The sequence below is a fragment of the Mastomys coucha genome, unplaced genomic scaffold, assembly GCF_008632895.1.
Source record: "Mastomys coucha isolate ucsf_1 unplaced genomic scaffold, UCSF_Mcou_1 pScaffold22, whole genome shotgun sequence".
Lineage (NCBI taxonomy): Eukaryota > Metazoa > Chordata > Mammalia > Rodentia > Muridae > Mastomys > Mastomys coucha.
Window position 1 is genome coordinate 103,652,412 of NW_022196905.1, and position 20,851 is coordinate 103,673,262.

A 20,851-nucleotide genomic window follows, 5' to 3' on the forward strand; every position below is an offset into this window, starting at 1 on the left:
AAATCACTTGTTGATACTAGACCAAAAACAGAAACAAATCAAAGGTGGGGGGAGGGGGGAGGCAGACAAGGACTCCAGAAATCAATCTACTTGTATAGATTCGATTCAAAACTGATGAGACAGGTACAATTTCATTAAGCCTGTAGATCTGACTTTAATCCCTGGCTCCTATGTGGTAAAGGAGAGAACCAACTCTGTAGGCTGTCCTTTCACCTCAACAATATACACACATACACAGAAACAAATATTTTAAAAAAAAAAGGAGGGGTTGTTTGCCTGAGAGGGGTATAGCTCAGCAGTTAAAGAGCTCATTCAAGATCAGAAAAACCCAGCAAAATATTCACTCACTACAGATGAAAAAACAAGATATTCTATGATAAAGTGAAACTTAAACACTATCTAGCCACAAATCCAGCCCTACAAAAGGTTCTAGAAGAAAACTCCAACCCAAGGAGGATAACTACAGCAATGAAAACACAAGAAATAATCTCACACCAGCAAAACCAAAAGAAGGGACATGCATGCCCTCCCCACGTCCCCAACAATGAAATAAGAGGAATTAGCAATCATTGGTTATTGATATCTCTCAGACATGGACTAACAAAAAGGCTGTACTAGATGCAATACAATACATGCTAGAGCAAGCAAGCATTATGAACAAAATGAACCTGAAAGAACATTTCACCCAAACACAAAAGAATATACCTTCTTTTTTTTTTTAAAGTTAGCTATTTATTTATTATATGTAAGTACACTGTAGCTATCCTCAGACACTCCAGAAGAGGGCGTCAGACCTCGTTACTGATGGTTGTGAGTCACCACATGGTTGCTGGGATTTAAACTCAGGACCTTTGGAAGAGCAGTCAGTGCTCTTAACCGCTGAGCCATCTCTCCAGTCCAGAATATACCTTCTTTTCAGAACCTCCCGGAACACTATCTAAAACTGACCACTTACTTGGTCATAAAACAAGTCTCAACAGAAACAATAAAACTGAAATAACCCCAAGCGTTTTATCAGACCATTATGGATTAAAACTGGATTTCCCCATGTGTAGTGAGTGGCGCTTGCCTTTTACTTCAGCACTCAGGAAGCAGAGGCAGACGATCTCTGTCAGCCTACTCTACAAATGAAGTCAACAAATTTCTACACAGAGAAATCCTGTCTCAAAACCAAACCAAACCAAACCAAATAAACAAAATTCAAACCAAACTCAAACAACAATAACAACAACAACAAACACCTCAAAACTGGATTTCAACAGAAAGCCTACAAACTCATAGAAACTAAACAACTCTCTATTGAATGACTGCTGGGTCAGGGCAAAAATAAATTTAAGACTTTCTAGAATTCAATGAAAATATATGCACAACATACCCAGACTTATTATGGGACACAATGAAGTGGCGCTAAGAGGAAAGTTCCTAGTACTAAGCACCCACATAAAGAAATTGGAGAGATCTTATAAGAGCAACATAATAGCATACCCAAAAGCTCTATAGCAAAAAGAAGCAGGCTGGAGAGATGGCTCAGTGAGTAAGAGCACTGACTGCTCTTCCGAAGGTCCTGAGTTCAAATCCCAGCAACCACATGGTGGCTCACAACCACCCGTAATGAGATCTGATGTCAGACACGCAATGGTGCATCTTAAGACAGCAATAGTGTACTTATCTATAATAATAAATAAATTTTGGGGCCAGAGCGAGCAAGGACTGAGCAAGTGGGGCTGACCCAAGCAAGCGGGGTTGACCAGAGCAAGCCAAGGTCTGAAATTCAATTCCCAACAACCACATGAAGGCTCACAACCATCTGTACAGCTATAGTGTACTCATATACATAAAATAAATAAATAAATAAAATCATAAAAAAAAACCTAAAAGAAACAAACAAACTCAAGAACAGTAAACTACAGGAAATGATCAAGCTCAGGGCTGAAACCAATAAAACAGAAACAAAGACAACACTACAAAGTATTAATGAAACAAAGAGTTAGGTCTTTGAGAAAAATCAACAAGATAGATAATCCCTTATCCAAACTAAATAAAAGACACAGAGAGAATATCCAAATTAATAAATTCAGAAATAAAAAGGGGGACACACAGACAACAGGGAAACCCAAAGAGTCATTAGGTCATACTGTAAATACCTATACTCTACAAAATTGAAAATTTAAAAGAAACAGACAATTTTCTCAATAAGTAAAAGCTAACAAAGGTAAGTCAAAATCAGATAAACAAGTTAAATAGGCCCATAACCCCTAAGGAAATAGAAGCAGTCATTGAAAGTCTCCCAAGCAAAAAAAGCCCAAGGCCTGGTGGTGGTGGCACATGCCTTTAATCTCAGCACTTGGGAGGCAGAGGCAGGCGGATTTCTAAGTTCGAGGCCAGCCTGGTCTACAGAGTGAGTTCCAGGACAGCCAGGGCTACACAGAGAAACCCTGTCAGGAAAACCAAAAAAAAGAAAAAGCCCAGGACCAGATGGTTTAATACAGAATTCTACCAGCCATTTTTTTTAAAGATTTATTTATTTATTTTATATATATGAGTACATTGTAGCTGTATAGATGGTTGTGAGCCTTAATGTGGTTGCTGGGAATTTAGGACTTCTGCTCACTCCAGTCGTTCCTGCTCGCTCTGGCCCAAAGATTTATTATTATATATAAGTACACTGTAGCTGTCTTCAGACACACCAGAAGAGGGCGTCAGATCTCATTACAGGTGGTTGTGAGCCACCATGTGGTTGCTGGGATTTGAACTCAGGACCTTCGGAAGAACAGTCAGTGCCCTTATTCTCTGAGCCATTTCTACCAGACTTTTAAAGAGCTAACATCAGTACTCCTTAAATTATTCCACAAAACAGAAACAGAAGGAATATTGCCAAATTCATCTATGAGGCCAGAGTCAACCTGAAGCCCAAACCACGCAGAGATTCAACAAAGAAAATTACAGACCAATTTCCCTCATGAACACTGATGCAAAAATACTCAATAAAACTCACAAACTGAACCCAAGAGCACATCAAAAAGTTCATTTACCATGAACAAGCAGGCTTCATCCCAGAGATGCAGTGGTTCAACAAACAAAAACCAGTCAATGTAATCCACCATACAAACAAACTTAAAGAAAAAAACCATGTGATCATCTCATTAGATGCTTGAAAAGCCTTTGACAAATCCAACACCCCTTCATGATAAATGGCTTGGAGAGCTTAGGGATGAAAGGGACATACCTAAACATAATAAAGTTGATTTACACTATGCCAATAGCCAACATCAAATTGACTGGAGAGAAAATCAAAGCAATTCCACTAAAATCAGGAACAAGACAAGAATGTCCACTCTTTCCATATCTATTCAGTATAGTAATTAAAGTTCTAGCTAGAGCAATAAGACAACTGAAGACTATAAAGTAGAAAGAAAGAAGTCAAAGTATCATTATTTATAGATGATATGATAGTATACATAAGCAACCCCAGAGAACTCTTTCAGCTAATAAACACCTTTGGTGAAGAGGCTGGATTCAAGATTAGCAAATCCCCCTGACCCACTCCGACCCAAAGCAAATGACAAATGGGCTGAGAAGACCCGGGAAGTCAACCCCCTTCACAATATTCACAAATAATATGAACCATCTTGGGGGTAACTCTAGCCAAGCAAATGAAAGATTCGTACAACAAAAACTTCAATTCTTTGAAGAAAGAAATTGAAAATTATCATCAGAAAATGGAAAGATCTCCTATGCTCATGGATCTGTAGGATTCACAGAGTAGAAATGGCCATCCTACCAAAAGGAATCTATAGATTCAAAGCAATCTCTAACATAATTCTTTACAGAACTTGAAAGCATAATATCCAATGTCATACAGAAAAACAAAAAAACCTAGGCTAGCTAAAAAAATTCTGGAGGTATTACCAGCCATAATTTTAAGCTGCACTACAGAGCTATAGTAACAAAATTTGCATGGTATTAAAATAAAAACAAAATTCAATGTAATTGAATCGAAGATCCAGAAGTAAATCCACATACCATTTTCAGGAAAATGGATGAAACTAGAAGAAAATCATCCTGAGTGAGGTAACCCAGAAAGACAAATACCATATATATTCACTTGTAAGTAGACATTAGCTATTAAATAAAGGATAACCATGCTATAACCCAAAAATCCAGCTAAGTTACCAGGAGGGGGTCAAGGGAGACACAAAGATCTCCCTGGGAAGGGGAAATGGAATAGATTTTGTGAGTGGACTGGGGATGAATGGGGATAGGAACAGGAGGGTTCAGTTGGTGGGGAATAATGCAAGGAGAAAGTACTGGGAGACACGACTGGAACTGGAAGTATTTGGTAAGTGATGTAGAAACCCAGTGCAGTGGTAAACTCTTGAAATCTACAAGTGACCTTATCAAAAGCCTCCCAGTAATGGGGGCTATGGAGCCTCAATTGCCCATCTTCTATAACCAAGCAAGGCTCCTAGCAGTGGGACAAGTTATCGACCCAGCCACAAACCTTTGACCTACAATATGTCCTGGAGTAATGGAAGTGTAGAACTTGTGGGAATGGCCAACCAATGACTGGTCCAATTTTAGGCCCACACCACAAGAAGGAACCCACACCTCACACTGGGTAAATGGCTCAAAACTAGAGGTTTGTCAGCTGAGAGACCCAGAACAGAACCGAACATGACTGGCAAAAAAAAAAGGCAATAGAATGTTTTCCAATGATACTCTACTATACTCAGTGCCTACCCCAACTGTCATCAGAGAGATGTCATCAAGCAAACAGTAGGAACAGTTACAGAGATTCACAGCTGAACACTAGGTGAAGCGAGGGATATTCCACAGAAGAGAGGGAGGAAGGATTGTAAGAACTAGAGCAGTAGAGGATGCCACAAGAATAGGATCTACAAAATCAACTAAGCAGGGCTCATAGGGGCTCACAGAGACTGACGTAACAACACAGACGGATGCTGTGTGGGTCTGAGCCAGCTCTTCTGCATGTATATTATGACTGTGGGACCCCCCAACAGTGAGTGGGAGTGGTGGTATCTCTGACTCTTTTGCTTATATATGCTTGACACCTTTTTAGTTCTACTGGTTTGCTTTTTTTCTCCCCCGAGACAGGGTTTCTCTGTAGCCTCGGCTGTCCTGGAGCTCACTCTGTAGACCAGGCTGGCCTTGAACTCAGAAATCTGCCTGCCTCTGCCTCCCAAGTGCTGGGATTAAAGGCGTGTGCCACCACCACCCAGCTCATCCAGCCTTGATATGAGAGTTTGTGCCTAGTCTCATTGTAACTTGTTATGCCATGTATGGTAGATATCCCTGGGATACCTGTTTTGTTTTGTTTTGTTTTTCTTTTTTGTACTATCGAGACAGGGTTTCTCCGTGTAGCCCTGGCTGTCCTGGAACTCACCCTGTAGACCAGGCTCAAACTCAGAAATCCACCTGCCTCTACCTCCCAAGTGCTGGGATTAAAGATGTGCACCACCACTGCCCAGCTTTGTTTTGTTTTTTTATGGTAATAGAAGAGTGGCTCCTGGGGAGAGGACAATAGGGGAAGAAACTGGGAGGAATGGTGTGGTTGAGATATAATGTATGAAAAGAATAAAAAAATAAATAAAATTTTTTTAAAAAAAGTCATTTCTTGGCTCAAGAAAGAGAGAAGAGCAGAAGAGGCTGACAAAGTCTTTTCCCTCAGATCTAACACATGCTGTTAGTGGAAACTGAGAGAATCTTACCTTCATTACAGGCAAGGTGAGCAAAAAAAGCAATGATCTGCACAGTTTTGCCAAGCCCCGCTTCATCAGCTAATATGCCATTGAGATTCTTCCGGTATAGCTTGGCCAACCAGTCAAGGCCTATCTTCTGATAGTCTCGGAGAGCACCATACAACAAAGATGGAGCGCTAAACTTCACCTATAGTGACAGACAGACCAGCCCAAGAATGAGTCATCAGTATACCTTCTCAGAGCCTAAATCTGGAGAGTACTAAATGATTTACAGAGCATAAGGACATAAGAACTGCCTTTTCCAGCAACTCCTGTGCAGAGTGTTGGGAGGCCAGCAAAGCTTTCCTCACCGCAGTTGTGACCCGAGCACTGCCCTTAGGGAGGATGGCTTCAGCCACAGCAGTAACTTCTGTGATGTCCTTGGTGTTGGACTTTCCAATGCTCATTCTCTCTGCAGCTTTAAACTGATCCATGATGAAGAGTGAGTCAATGAGAACGGAGTCCCTCCGGCTCTCCCTGTCACTAGGACAGTCTTCTACATCTACGACAACAATGAAATAGACACAACTAGGACTGCTGTGAGTTTTATGACCCTAAACATAGATGAGGAGGAGGCAAGGAAGAACAAAGAATTGATATGTATTTTTCATTGCAATCCATTTTTATACATCCATAATGCTGTAAATGAATGACATCATAATAAACTACATCTGGGACTCAAAGCATAATCTGCCACAGCCTGGTATCTAGGAAATGGCTCTGTTGATTGAAAGCCAACAATGTGGACAGGAATACAAGCACCTCAGGTTTAATGATCTCCCTTCTGCTGCCATCAAAAAAGGGGGGTGGAGGGGAGGGTAAAAACATGGCCGAAGTGTGAAAACAAGGAGGAAGCTTTTGTCTCTGACCCTAGGTCTTACTGTAGAGGGAGGGGACTGTGACAAGCCCTGAATTGCACAGGTGAACTCTCTAGCAATGGTCTTACCCCTTCTTGTATCCTCTTTTCCCTCTCACATGATATTATTTAATAAACAGAAGAATCAGAATGATTCTGCAGGTCTGTGTATCTATATAAAATATCTAGTAAGTAAAATTAGACACAAAAACCCTGCAAGTTAATAAACAAATACAACATAGCCTGGGCAAACAAAGAGCAAGCTGGACTAGGAGATACTTAGGTTCAGAAACCACAACATAGATCCTTTCTCATCCTTCATACTTCACCCACTGCTCTAATAAACATACCAAAGTAAGTAAAAACCATAGAACTTGCTGGGGGTAGGACAGGCCTTTGATCCCAGAACCTGGGAGGCAGAAACAGGCAGGAGTCTGAGGCCAGCGTGGTCTACTGAGAGAGCTCTAGGTCAGCGTAAACAAAACACCAGAGTACTTAAACCTTACTCAATAGGAAAGCTACATATTAAATACACTTGTTTTTCCTGGCTCAGTTTTTTTTCATTCTTTGTTTACAGTCACACACAAGCTTTATCCTATTCAAAGGAGAAAGCCCCTGCCATGACTGACATGGACTGAAGAACCTGTCTTTGGGTCCAACACTTTCAATTTCTTACATCTTATTAAGTCTGATTTTGGCTTTTGCTTTAAACATGAATTTTTTTTTTTTTGATATTTTCTTTATTTACATTTCAAATGTTATCCCCTTTCCTGGTTTCCCCTACAAACCCCCTCCATGCCATCCCCCCTCACCCTGCTCACCAACTCACTCACTCCCACTTCCCTGTCCTGGCATTTTCCCTACACTGGGGCATTGAGCCTTCTCAGGACCAAGGGCCTCTCCTCCTACTGATGTCCAACAAGGCTATCCTATGCTACATATGCAGATGGAGCCATGGGTCCCTCCATGTGTACTCTTTGGTTGGTGGTTTAGCCCCTGGGAGCTCTGGGGGTAATGGTTAGTTCACATTGTTGTTCCTCCTATGGAGTTGCAAGCTCCTTCAGCTCCTTGGGTCCTTTCTCTAGCTCTTCCATTGGGGACCTTGTGTCCAGTCCAATAGTTGGCTGAGAACATCTACCTCTGTATTTGTCAGGCACTGTCAGAGCCTCTCAGGAGACAGCTATATCAGGCTCTTGTCAGCAAGCAAAACACAAATTCTTTACAGCACTAAAAACATACCTTCTTCCCCGCTTGACTCTTCATGATCAAGTTCAGGCTGTGGCCACTGAAAATTTGGCAGAAAGGCACCTTCATACAACTTCATCAAATCAATTAAGGGCAACTCAGCTGGAAAGAATATCAGGAAAAAAACAAGAACATTTTATAACTGTAATTTAGCTGCAAAGGAAAAAAAAAATCAGTCAGAAAAGCACAGCAAAAAAGTGAATGGGCAGCTCATCACATACATTCCTCTGCTTAAAACAGAAGATGCAGGCTGACATTGTTTATCCAAAAAGACTAGGACTAGACAGACGTATTCATAGCTCTTGATTTTCTGTATTGGAAACTATCTACATACAGCACACATCTGAAAATCCACTATCCAAAATGCTCTGAAATCTGATACTTCAGAACAGTATTTTTTCTCAAAAAAGTTTTAATTTTAAAGCATTTTGTATTCTGGATTTTTAGATTAGAAATGTATAGCTTACAAATTCTAAAAATACATTTTCCCCCCAAAAACTAGAATGATGCTCATAATTAATACAAAGTCTAAACATTTTTTTTAGTTAAATTTATTAGTATTGACTTTTTTAGGTTTAATTACTTTATTTTATATGTGTGTTTTGCATGTGTGTATGTCTGCAGGTCTGGTACCCACAGATTCCAGAAGAGGGCATTGGATCCCTCAGAACTGGAATTACAGATGCTGCCATGTAGGTGCTAGGAATCAAAATTTTTGTCCTCTGGAAGAGAAGTCAGTGCTGTTAACTGCTGAGCCATGTCTCCCAGGTTTGAATGGACCAGGCAAAGATATTAACATTAAACAAACAAACAAACAAAAAAGATATGCCAGGTAGGATGGCATACACCTTTAATCTTAGAACTCAAAGGCAAAGGAAGGGACTCACCTCTGTGAGGTCAAGACCAGCCTGGTCTACATAATGAATCCAGCCATAACTACACAGTGAGACCTTGTCTCAAAAACATAAATAACTAGGGGCAAAAGAGAGATGATGGCTCAGTGGTTAAGAGCATTTATTGCTTTTGCAGAGGATTCAAGTTTGATTCCCAGCCTCTTCATCGTGGTAAATAAACACCCATAACCCCAGTCCCAGAGGAACTGCTACCAGAAGACTGACCACAGCAGCCATTAAGCACACATGTGGTGCGCATACAGAAAAAAAAAAATCTAATTTAAAAGTTAAAAAAATTACTTAAAGCTAAGTTCTTCTTCCAACTGAGATTATGAGTGGAGAACAATGTGTTCCCCAGCTAATGACAGCTCTAAAAGTCTCTGTATGGAAACACATTGAGTCATACGTGCTTAAGCTGATGAACCTGCTAGAGTTTCTGGGAACATATGGAAAGCTAAGAGGTTTTGGATTTAACAGTTTATTATATCCACTTTAGAAAATTCCAGGGAGCAAGCAATTTGTTTGACTAAGTATCAAACTATGACACAAAACACTTTGCAATATAGATAGATACAAATACTTTTAGAAAGAAACCAGTATTACAAGCTCTGGGTATTCAAGACTAGTAAATCTCTTTCAATTCACTCACTCATGATTTTAAAAACCAACTCACTAAATTAACAGACAAATGTGGGGTTAAGCCCTGTAAAACCAAACATTAACCATAGGCATAGGTGTGGAGTGTTTATAATGCACTTCTCCCGACTTTTCTGAATGTCTGAAAAATCTGTCTCCATATCACTCACCCATGTCTATACAAGTGGATAAAACAGAAAAGTGTTGCCAGGCGGTGGTGGTGCATGCCTTTAATCCCAGCACTTGGGAGGCAGAGGCAGGTGGATTTCTGAGTTCGAGGCCAGCCTGGTCTACAGAGTGAGTTCCAGGACAGCCAGGGCTACACAGAGAAACCCTGTCTCAAATAAACAAAACAAAAAACAAAAAACAAAAACCAACAACAACAAAAACAAAAAACAGAAAAGTATAAATACTACAATTCGAAAAAATGTCTTAGAAAAAGCAATGTCATTCACATTGGTAAAACAGATATAATATATCCTTTTTGAAAACATAAGTGGTTCAAATTAACCTTGGAATTAATCTTTGCCCCATGACCAGGAAGTTCTCCAACAGGTTCCTGAGGACAATGGTGTTGAATCTAACCCATGAATCTAGTTCAAAGATTAGACTCAACCCCATCTAGACATGAGAAGGTCCAGTAACCCTGCTTCCCTTCTGATAGTCCACCCTCCACACTGACCAGGGCTGGCTTGGTCTGTCCTCATACTTACTCTAGAAACAAGTCCAGGCTTAGAAAACCCTGATCAACCAGTGAGAACCTGTCTAAGAAGTACATTCCTCCCATCTGCTCACATCAAGACTCTTCAAGACTTCACCTTGTATAGCTATAGTTACTAGGAGGGCTGCCCAACTCCTGAGCCAGAGAGGTGAAGTTGTAAGTGCTAACTCCACATGTACTCTAGCAAACCAAGGACAAAAAGTGTCAAGTTTGAGCCAACTGTATGAGCTACATGATTCTACAGATCAACAATGTGCAACCACTGACATATGTAGAGCCATTTGTGTACAAACACCATAGAACAAGGGAATACTGACAGCAGCACTGTTGAAATAAACATGTAAGTAGTGACATGTTTGTGTGTGAAACAGTGTGTAGAGTTAAGGTGTTAACAGCAATAGCCAACGAACTGGATCAAACTACTGGGCAGAACCACAGGACAGGAAGAATAAGACACATATTACAACACCACTGTCAAGGAATTCTGCTTCAGTATCAGCAGAGTAGCTAGGGAAACCCACAGAGGTAAGAAAGGAATTCAGGCAGTGATCCACAAAAAGTCTAGGTCAGCTATGATCAACAGAACAGAAGTAACTTAATACCAGAGATTTGTTTCCTTGCACTAGGCAGAACAATGTTCCATGTACTGCTGTCATTTGCATCCAACATTACTTTCAAATGTTCCTGTATGACTGTTTAATGTTTAATGCAAGCATTTTTAGTAAAATAGTGACAACCTACCTTCTTTGGCCAGATTAGTAAGTTCTGTGTGGTGGTCTACATGCCCTTCATGTGCTTCCTCCTCTTCGATGGTTTCTTCTTCATCTTCCACTAAAAGAGTTATCAGAGATCAGGCTCATGCAAAACATCACTTGAGCTCAATACTGCTAACAATATTAGGCTTCAAAACTGTTCTACAGCTATTAAAGAACCTGAATGTAAATACTTTAATTTTTCAAGTTGATTCTAGAAACTACTGTAGGGGCTGGAGAGATGGCTCAGTGGTTAAGAGCACCGACTGCTCTTCCGAAGGTCTTGAGTTCAAATCCCAGAAACCACATGGGGGCTCACAACCATCTGTAACAAGATCTGACACCCTCTTCTGGAGTGTCTGAAGACAGCTACAGTGTACTTACATATAATAAACAAATAAATCTTTAAAAAAAGAAAAAAAAAGAAACTACTGTAAAATAAGCAACAAATGGGAAATGTTTTCTCTTTCTGGTCAGCCTTACATCTACAATCTGGTTCTTTTAATATGCAATGGACCTTGCTAGCTCAGAATGCTGGTTAACTTCTCACCACTACAGAACCACTACAGGGAGACTACTTACTTCCCACGATGCATGCTTTCTAGGAACTCATCACTGCCTACCACAGACAAGGGACACAACGTAGACCAACTCACACTCTCAGCCCTAACCTGGACCCTGCCCCTCTCCTACCACAGGAGTTAGAACTCTTGCAAAGAACAATTCAGCATCCTCTAAACACAGCTCATCATCACTAGGCAATCTCAGAGGTGAGAGGGCTGGCTAGAAAAGCTACACCCTCCCTCCTCGGCAGGGTTCTTCAGCTGGCTTCTTTTTTTTTTTTTTAATTTATTTATTATTATAAATGAGTACACAGATTTATCCTTTTTGAACAAAACATAAGTGGTTCAAATTAACCTTGGAATTAATCTTTGCCCCATGACCAGGAAGTTCTCCAACATGTTCCTGAGGACAATGGTGTTGAATCTAACCCATGAATCTAGTTCAAAGATTAGACTCAACCCCATCAGAAATGTTTTCTCTTTCTGGTCAGGCATCAGATTTCATTATGGGTGGTTGTGAGCCACCATGTGGTTGCTGGAATTTGAACTCACGACCTTCAGAAGAACAGTCGCTGCTCTTACCTGCTGAGCCATCTCACCAGCGCAGCTGGCTTCTTCTTGTCCATACTATTCAATTAAATTTCCCTTCTCTCTCTCTCTCTCTCTCTCTCTCTCTCTCACACACACACACACACACACACACACACACACACACTCACTCACTCTACAACATCCCCAAAATCCTCAGTTCTTCACTGCAAATCTTCTAGCATCCATCAAAGTTACAAGGCACTAGATTCCACACCCTTGGGCCCTGGACATATACAGTCCTAAACACAAACAGCCTGGTGCAAACTAAGACAAGCCAGACCTGTCCTGGAATTAATTTCTGTCATTTTTCCTGCATGTAACTGAGGAGATGGCTTAGAAGAAAGAATAGGTGTGATGGCTATGATGAAGTCCCAAATGGAGGGCAGCCTGGGGCTATGTAAGATAACAACATTACCACAGGCCTATCAGGCAAAGCACTTCCTACTGCTTTTTTCCTACTATCCCTAAATTAACCCACTACCTAACAAGGGGGTGCCCACATATCAGCCAAACAGTCACATCTATATTCTACAAAGAGTCATCTAAAGTCACTATACAAGGCTGGATGCTCTCCAATCCTTTTTCAGTGATCACATCCACTGATAGCTGCACTGAGAAACATATCCTGGCCTTCCAACACCAACAGGTAGCCAGGGAAAGAAAGGCAGAAACAGCCCAGATACTTCCAAAAAGACATCTGCTTGGCTGGAGATACCAGAATTGTGCCTGTCTTCTACGTTCTGCCAGATTCAGTGCCAGCAGTCAGAGCTGTGAGTATACCTAAGATGGAGAGTAGCTAAAAAGAGGAGACAAATGCTACGGCAGGAGCACACATGACAAACAGGGCCTTCTGAAGAACACCAAGTTGCTATGTCAACGCAGGACTAATGGAACCCAAAGTCCTAGCTCCAATGGGCCACTGTTACTTGTTGATTTATCTTTTGGGGGTGAAACTTAATCCTGACAATTACTACACTAATCATATGGCCAAACTCTCCCAAACAATAATCAACCCATAGTAAAACTTCAAACTTTCAAAGTCTGGAAGTCCAAAAACAAAAAAAAAAAAAAAAAAAAAAAAAAGCTGGGCAGTGGTGGCACACACCTTTAATCCCAGCACTTGGGAGACAGAGGCCACCTTGGTCTACAGAGTGAGTTCTAGAACAGCTAGGACTATACAGAGAAACCCTGTCTCGAAAAACCAAAAAAAAAAAAAAAACCCAAAAAGCAAAATCAAAGTCTGGAAGTTTACACATTCCCAGTCAAGCCAGTGAAGTTATAGTTATGCTGTGACCCCCCCGGGACTCACTCATATAGCACGTGTTATATCACACACTGTTATGTGTTTCCTCTAACTCTATTCTTGCTTCCTTCCTCTGTTCCTACAACCAGGAGCCAGTACACATTTGTTTGAAAATAGGTCGGAAACTATGGACACAATATGATATCAAGTCATTCACACTGGTGTTACATCTGTGTTCTACTCTTAACCCAGTGCCAACATTTAAACAGGACCAGAGCTCCTCCCAAATTGCCCAGGATAGGAACTGTGGTGGGCACATCTACCCTAATGTACTAAGGGGTCTTTAGGACAGGATCAGACCTGGCTCTGAATCATCTCTGTGCACCCCTAAGGCTTTCCTGAGTTTCAAAAAAAATGACAAAATATGATACAACCAAATTGCTACAGGAACAATCCAAGTCCTCTGAAGATACCAAAAGTTTTTTACACAAACACTCCAGGATAAATACAAAGATTAAACTTTCTAACCAATTGAAAATAACAGTCCATGGTCAAAGTCAGCATAGCCATGTACTACAAAAACACAGACTGCACATTTTGCTTGTGATCTCAAAGCCCTAATAAAAGCATCAAGGGAGTAAGGAACAGACCTTCATCATCAGTCAAAGATGTGCTAGCTTTTCTTTTCCTTCCAGATATTCCAAGATCCTGAAAGAAAATAAAAGTCATGTGAAATGTAGCAACAAAGAATGAATGTCAAGGCACAGGTGTCTTACCAGATGACCAGTGGAGAGCATCGAGGCACATGCTGGGCAGTCATGGGCACCATGGAGCAGAGTGAGGATGCAAACCTCAACCACTGTATTCAAATGCATTCTCTCAACTCACAGATTCATATCCAAGTACAGATGGGTTTTCTTTTAAAGATTTATTTATTTAAGTACACTGTGGCTATCTTCAGACACACCAGAAGAGGGCGTCAGATCTCATTACAGATGGTTGTGAGCCACCATGTGGTTGCTGGGATTTGAACTCAGTACTCTTAACCACTGAGCCATCTCTCCAGTCCCCCCAGCCCCCAAGTACAGCTGTTAAATGGCACTGTATCATCATCATCTCCTCCTCCTCTTCTTCTTCCATCCCCTTCCTCCCCTCTCCCTCTTCTTCCTTCTTTTACTTTGTTTTTCAGGACAGGGTTTCTCAGTGTTGCCCTGGCTGTCCTGGAACTAAGTAGACCAGGCTGACCTCAAAGGCACAGAGACCCACCTGCCTCTGCCTCCAGCATGCTGGGATTTAAGGTGTGCACCACTACCACCCAGTGCCAATTTCCAAAAGCACACTGATTTCATAGATTAGTAACTTCTCCAAGTAATACAACAAGACCACTCGGTGTCAGAGTGCAACAAGAACCTGTACTCACCTGAGAGTGTTCTGGTGATGTATCAAATCCCTTTAATCTGGACTCTTTCCCTAAAAAGACAAGAAATACATTTTATTTTCACCATAGCTATAGCAAGATAATGCCTTTTAACTCAGCAAGTGCTGTCTACTTATGCAAGCTGAGTCCTATGGCTGTTGACACTCAAGAAGGACAGGAAGTGCAAGTCCCACCTCCTCCTCATGTAGAATAAACCCAGCCTCATTCCTCTCAGTAACCCAGGACAGCTGTTTTCATCTATGACTATTTTTTTTTTTTTTGGTTTTTTGAGACAGGGTTTCTCTGTATAGCCCTGGCTGTCCTGGAACTCACTCTGTAGACTAGGCTGGCCTCAAACTCAGAAATCCGCCTGCCTCTGCCTCCCAAGTACTGGGATTAAGCCAGGCATGGCTTTTTTTTTAGATGCTTGTTGTTGGATTTTTTTGTTTTGTTTTGTTTTGTTTGTCTGTTCATTTGTTTATTGGAGTCAGTCTCACTGACTGAGTTCAGGCTGTGCCTGAACTTCAAATTCACAAACCCCTGCTTCTAACTGCCAAGTGCTGGGATTCAGACTTGTACCTCACTGTGAAGTTCTCTTTACAGTACCTAGCTCTTATTTTACAGTTCTACAACTTTAGCCTCTCAGCTGCTCCCTCACCAATAATATGAGAGGTATGAGGGCTCCTAGAACATTCCAAAGACTAGAGAAGACAGAGAATACCACTTGTGTTGGTGTAAGTATTCTGTAAGTGGGGGAGCAACTACTGCAGAAACCTCTCAGTGGGGCAAAAAAGGTACTGCACCAGCCCAATCCCCAAAGGGCCCTATGCCTGACAGAGGAGTCAACTGGTTTGTTTACTGACCAGAAACATGACCTAAATTCTGAAAGCACTCAGAGTTGACCAACTTTGGAGGTACTGGCACATACCATCACATGATTAAAGAACGGAGTTAAAAAAAAAAAAAAAAAGCCAGGCAGTGGTGGTGCATGCCTTTAATCCCAGCACTCGGGAGGCAGAGGCAGAGGCAGGCGGATTTCTGAGTTCAAGGCCAGCCTAGTCTACAGAGTGAGTTCCAGGATAGCCAAGGCTATACAGAGAAACCCTGTCTCGAAAAACCAAACAAGCAAACAAACAAAAACTGTTGCTGGGCCTAGTGGTGCACACCTTTTAATCCCACGCTCTGGTGCTAAAAGCCAATCTTACCTACATACTGAGTTTCAGGCCAGCAAGAGTGAGATCCTATCCTTCCCCTTCATATATATATATATATATATATTCGTGTGTGTGTGTGTGTATCTACAAAATAAAACAATTAAGCAGAACAAATGCATGCACATGGTCTCCCTGATCAATGAGCTCTGTAGCCAAAACCAGGAAGCTGCACAAAACATAATCTGAAAGATTCAAAGTTTGTGTGTGTATGTGTCCTGGAAGATAAACACAAGGCCTCACAAATGCTTGGAGGTACTCTTATTCCTGAGAATAAGGTCTTTCTTTAAAAGCCTTGCAAAATGGCTCAAAAAAAGCACCTGCCATCAACCTGATGGTCTAAGGCCAATAATCCCCAGAACCCATATAACAGAACCAAGTTGTATTTAGAACTCCACAGGCACATAGTAGCACACATTCACCCATACACTTCATACAATATACAATAAACAAATCTGCAAAAACATTTTTAAAAAAATCATAGCTGGAGCAGTAAGATCAGAAGGTTGACGACCCTTACCGCCAAGCCTAACAGCCTGAGTTTCATCCTTAGAACTCATATGATGGAAGAGGAGAACTATGTCCACAAAGTTGTCCTCTGACATGCCATGATGCATACATTTGTCTTCCCCATCCCCACACCAAATAGGTAAATGTAATAAAAAAAAAAAGAAAAAGAAAAAAAATGACAGTTTTAACATCATACCTCTTCTGGAAACTTTCTGTAAATTTAAGGCTTTTTTTCTTTTCTCTTCTAATTCTACTTGTAGTTTTATTTCCACAACCTAAATACCAATAAATAAATAAATATATAAATAAATAAGCAAGTCATTAGGGATGCAAACTGTATAATTCTGCACATAAGACATTAAACAGCTAGGCAACCTTATTCACAACACTGAAGGAGAAAACTCAGTTTGGTACTTCCTCTTTATTTTGTATCTAAGTCTAACCTGCTCAAATCTTACTAGATAGTAAAAATTTGAAAGTTCTTAAAAGTGAGAAAGAATATGTAGATGGGAGCAGATATCCTGAAAAAGACTTCACTTTTGATGGCCACAGTACAGCAAGAACTACCTGACAGGCCCTCACTACATTATCACCTCAAAGGTGTGGCTTCTGAGGGTACAAAGGTAAGCAAAGCAGTCAGAATGAATCATCCCAAGCCTTGTACAAGGCTAAGTATGCACAAGGCCCCTACCGCACAGGCATGAATGCAGGAGCTGCTGAGGCTCTGTACCCTAGAGCACACAGCCTCACAGCTTGGACACATTAAATTTGTTTTTAGATCCCATTAAATTCTAGCATTTACCTGTTCAATATTTGACCAAAAATACTCTATTTCTCTGGCAGTGGTAGCAGCAATGCGCCTCAGTCTGCTCTGCTCTTCCTTCTTCCCTCTTTCCTCACGAAGTTTCTTTTCCTCATGATGCCGGGCTACAGTTCTGACAAGCTGGCAAAGCAAAGTTCAGCAATTTGTTGGACTTGGGCAAGCAAGTAAAGTATTTGGTACCAAGCTTGATGACTTGAGTTTGATTCCCTAGGAACCATATGGATTGGAAGGAGAGAGCCAACAACTCCCAAAAGTTGTCCCCTGACCTCCACATACATGTGCACATACAGAGAGGAAAGAAATGTACTCTATAGCATGCCAGGAAAAAACAGAGATAGAAAAAAATTAACATTTCTCCAGCCTATCTGGACAATAGTGGACCATGACTTTAATTCCAATGCTCAGACAGGTGGGTCTCTGAAAGTATGAGGCCACCAGGTCTACAGAATGTGTTCCAGGACAGCCAGAACTATATAGTGAAACCCTGTCTGGCAGGAGGCTGGAGCAAGAGAATCACAAGTTCAAGGCCAGTGTGGTCCACAAAGAGAAACCATAACAATAAATAAAGCCACATATAATTCACTGTCAGGTATATCCTCCTAGGTTTTCACATGTGTATGTGATGAAAATACAGCTTTGGGCAAATAAATATTTTCAATTTTTTTTTTGCCTGACTTTTGTAGAAGTTATCTTCCATTTTTTATTTATATTTCTCAGATATGAAGCACTATATGTTACTGCAAATCTTTCCCTGTTTCACATAATTAATATCTTCCTGTTCATGCAGGTAGGGGCATGTGAATGTTCATACCCTAAAATATTGAACACTTCACGAATCTGAGTGTCACTCTTATACAGGGGCCATACAAATCTTCTCTGTATTTTATTATGTGTACTACTGAAGCACACACTGACTTTTTAAAAGATGTATTCATTTTTATGTTTGTCTTTGTATTTTGCCTGCATGTGTGAGTAGTGCCTAAGGAGGCAAGAAGACATCAGCTCTTCTGGAAGCAGAATTACAAATGGTTATGAGCAACCAGAGGTAGTTGCTCACACACTATAGTCAAAATAGGGTACAGTATGGGCAACCAGTACTTTTAACAGATGAGCTATCTTACCAGTCCCAAAACTGAATTTTTAAGGTTTCTTTTTTGCTGTTAAGATATGTATGTTTTTGTTGTTGTTGGCAGGGTCCTATAAAGCCCAGATTGGCCTGGAATGCACTATGAGCCAAAGATGATCTTGAACTTCTTACCCTCTTACCTCCACCTCCCAAGTGTTATAACAGATTGCATATGTGTATCACTACACCTGTTGTATGATGCTAGAGATCAAAGCCAGGACTTCCGGCCTGCTAGGCAAACACTCTGCCAAGTGAATTATATCTCAGATGGAAGATCTTACTTTTACTCTTTTTTAGGAGGCAAGGTATCTCTACATAGCTCTGGCTGACCTGGAACTCACAGTGTAGACCAGCCTTGGTCTTAACTCAGAGTTCTACCTGCCTCTGCCTCCAAAAACAGGGATCAAAGTCACAATCCACCATCTCTGGCTTAAGATTTTAATTTTTAAAAATGTATTTGCATGTTTTGCCTGAATGTAGGTATATGCACCATGTGTATACCTGAAGAGCCAGAATAAAGTCAGATCGCTTGGAATTTGAGTTACAGATAGTTATGAGTTCTCATATGACTGCTAGTAACCACTAAACCATCTCTCCAGACCAGGATTCTACTTCTAAGCTATCAGTCTGTGGGAATACTCTAAATACCGGCCAGTCACAGCTCCACAAAGTACGACAACTGAAGGTAAGAAATGACTCAGTACATACAGAGCACATGCCTAAAGTCACAGCCTACCTCATGTGATACAGAAAAGCTATAATGATACCAGGCACTAGTCTCTCACCAATCCTCTCATGGTTTAGCTCTCCTTGGAGATGGCATCTGCCTCTCCTTGTCCCAGTGAGAAGGAAGGGTAGCTGTAGACTTACCATACAGAGCTGGCCCAACACTAAGGACTATGGATTCTATGCTGCTCTTCAGCCTACCCTACCCCACCAGCCAGTTCTTGCCTGCCCAGCCTGGAATCCACATGTCCAATCTCCAACCTCTCCACACTAGTCCATGTGTCCACCCCACTGCTCACATGTCCACTTCATTAGCTATGTAACCATTTGTGTCCATCCTATCTAGGTTTGTTCACATGTCCAGGACCATATTCTTTTGTAACAAATATTAAGAGGCTTTGGGCTTTTTTTTTTTTAATGTCTATGGATCTAATCTGAGACCCTTTGCCTCAGGTTTTCCCTTCTTGAACCAGATAAAGAAAGAGAAGAGTTAAAAGATGGAAGTGTACAGGCTGGAGGACAAAGGATCTATCCTAACCTTGAGTACAAGGAAGGTAAAGAGAGAAGCCTGGGTATGAAAACAATGGTCCATGATGTGTGATAGCAGGCATAGTTGCCTATATAATAAAAGGAGAGCTGAGTCCCACCCAGAGGCCAGAATTTTCCAGAAACCTGTCTTATTTTCACTTTTGTAGAGTGAATAGTGCCACCTCTCAAGTCTCGGAAGGACTTGCCTGATGTTGGAACAATAAAATGGAACAAGCTCTCCACCAGAATAAGAGACAGCTCAGCCACACAGCAGAAGCAGAAGTGAAGGGAGAGGATGAACATATAACCTATCATCTTAGGTCTGGCTCCAACTCCTAGCCTTTGCAATCACCTGATCAGCTCAGGGTACCCTGAAAGAATCCTAATTCTACTTGGCAAGCAAACTCGAAGAAAAAAGAACCCAACCTCTGCATTAATACTGCAGCAGGAGGCTGTGTTTGCTCTGATACTAAGGACTCTCAGTCAGTTAATACCTTTCTCCACACTCATTAGAATTCAAAAGCCTTCAGGGAATGAGCAAGAGTCTGATTCCCTGCTACTTAAAGTAATTTAAACCCCAACCACTCCAACAGACACAAAGCATGAATGACTAACTACCCATGTTTCAAACTTACCTTCTTAGCAGCAGCCAACTTCCACCTCCGCTCTTGGGCAAAGTCTGTGGCCATCCACTGCATCTCTTCCAGCAGATAGTCCCAGTGAGATTTTGGGCGTGGGGCCTCTTGAAGCTTTGGCAACCGCCTTAGGGACCACAAGCCTTCCTTCCTTAAATCTGCTATTCGCTGATGGATCTGGTTTTCCTGTAAGGAGCATGGATGTGGGTAGTTAAGGGTCAGCATGTGATTAAATGTGCTTTGCTAAACCTTACTGGGTGAAAAGCTCAGGAACTGAAAGAGAGAGACTCAAGGAGGCCACTGTTGTGATTTAAGTGTGCACAGTCAGGAGGCTCTACTATGTGCACAGTCAAGTGGCTCTACAAGAACACAACAGAGATACAGATACCTTCAAGGAAACAAAACAGTGGTGATCCTGCTGTCTCTAAAGAGCAAGATAAAATGACCCCGGTCTAACTTGGCGGTAAAGCAATTATCTAGCATCCCAAGCACCAGTAAAAAAGAAAAAAGAAGTCAGAATGAAACTAAAAGAATCTTTGCCGGTCGGCAGTGGTGCACGCCTTTAATCCCAGCACTTGGGAGGCAGAGGCAGGCGGATTTCTGAGTTGGAGGCCAG

The 20,851-nt window shown here is 41.3% G+C and overlaps 1 protein-coding gene and 1 pseudogene across 21 annotated transcripts in view; both read right to left on the bottom strand.

Annotated features, from left to right (window-relative positions):
• Ep400 (E1A binding protein p400) overlaps window positions 1-20,851 on the bottom strand; it is a 107,964-nt gene that overhangs the window by 50,825 nt on the left and 36,288 nt on the right. For all 21 annotated transcript variants that reach the window (XM_031337350.1, XM_031337349.1, XM_031337344.1 and 18 more), the window contains 9 exons: window positions 20,236-20,421; window positions 17,200-17,340; window positions 16,594-16,672; window positions 14,680-14,729; window positions 13,910-13,967; window positions 10,852-10,941; window positions 7,855-7,962; window positions 6,071-6,261; window positions 5,730-5,907 (listed from right to left, as the gene is read on the bottom strand). In XM_031337350.1, coding sequence (XP_031193210.1) covers window positions 5,730-5,907; window positions 6,071-6,261; window positions 7,855-7,962; window positions 10,852-10,941; window positions 13,910-13,967; window positions 14,680-14,729; window positions 16,594-16,672; window positions 17,200-17,340; window positions 20,236-20,421 — 1,081 coding nt within the window. The remainder of the gene's footprint in view (window positions 1-5,729; window positions 5,908-6,070; window positions 6,262-7,854; window positions 7,963-10,851; window positions 10,942-13,909; window positions 13,968-14,679; window positions 14,730-16,593; window positions 16,673-17,199; window positions 17,341-20,235; window positions 20,422-20,851) is intronic.
• LOC116071648 lies at window positions 18,034-18,127 on the bottom strand (annotated as a pseudogene).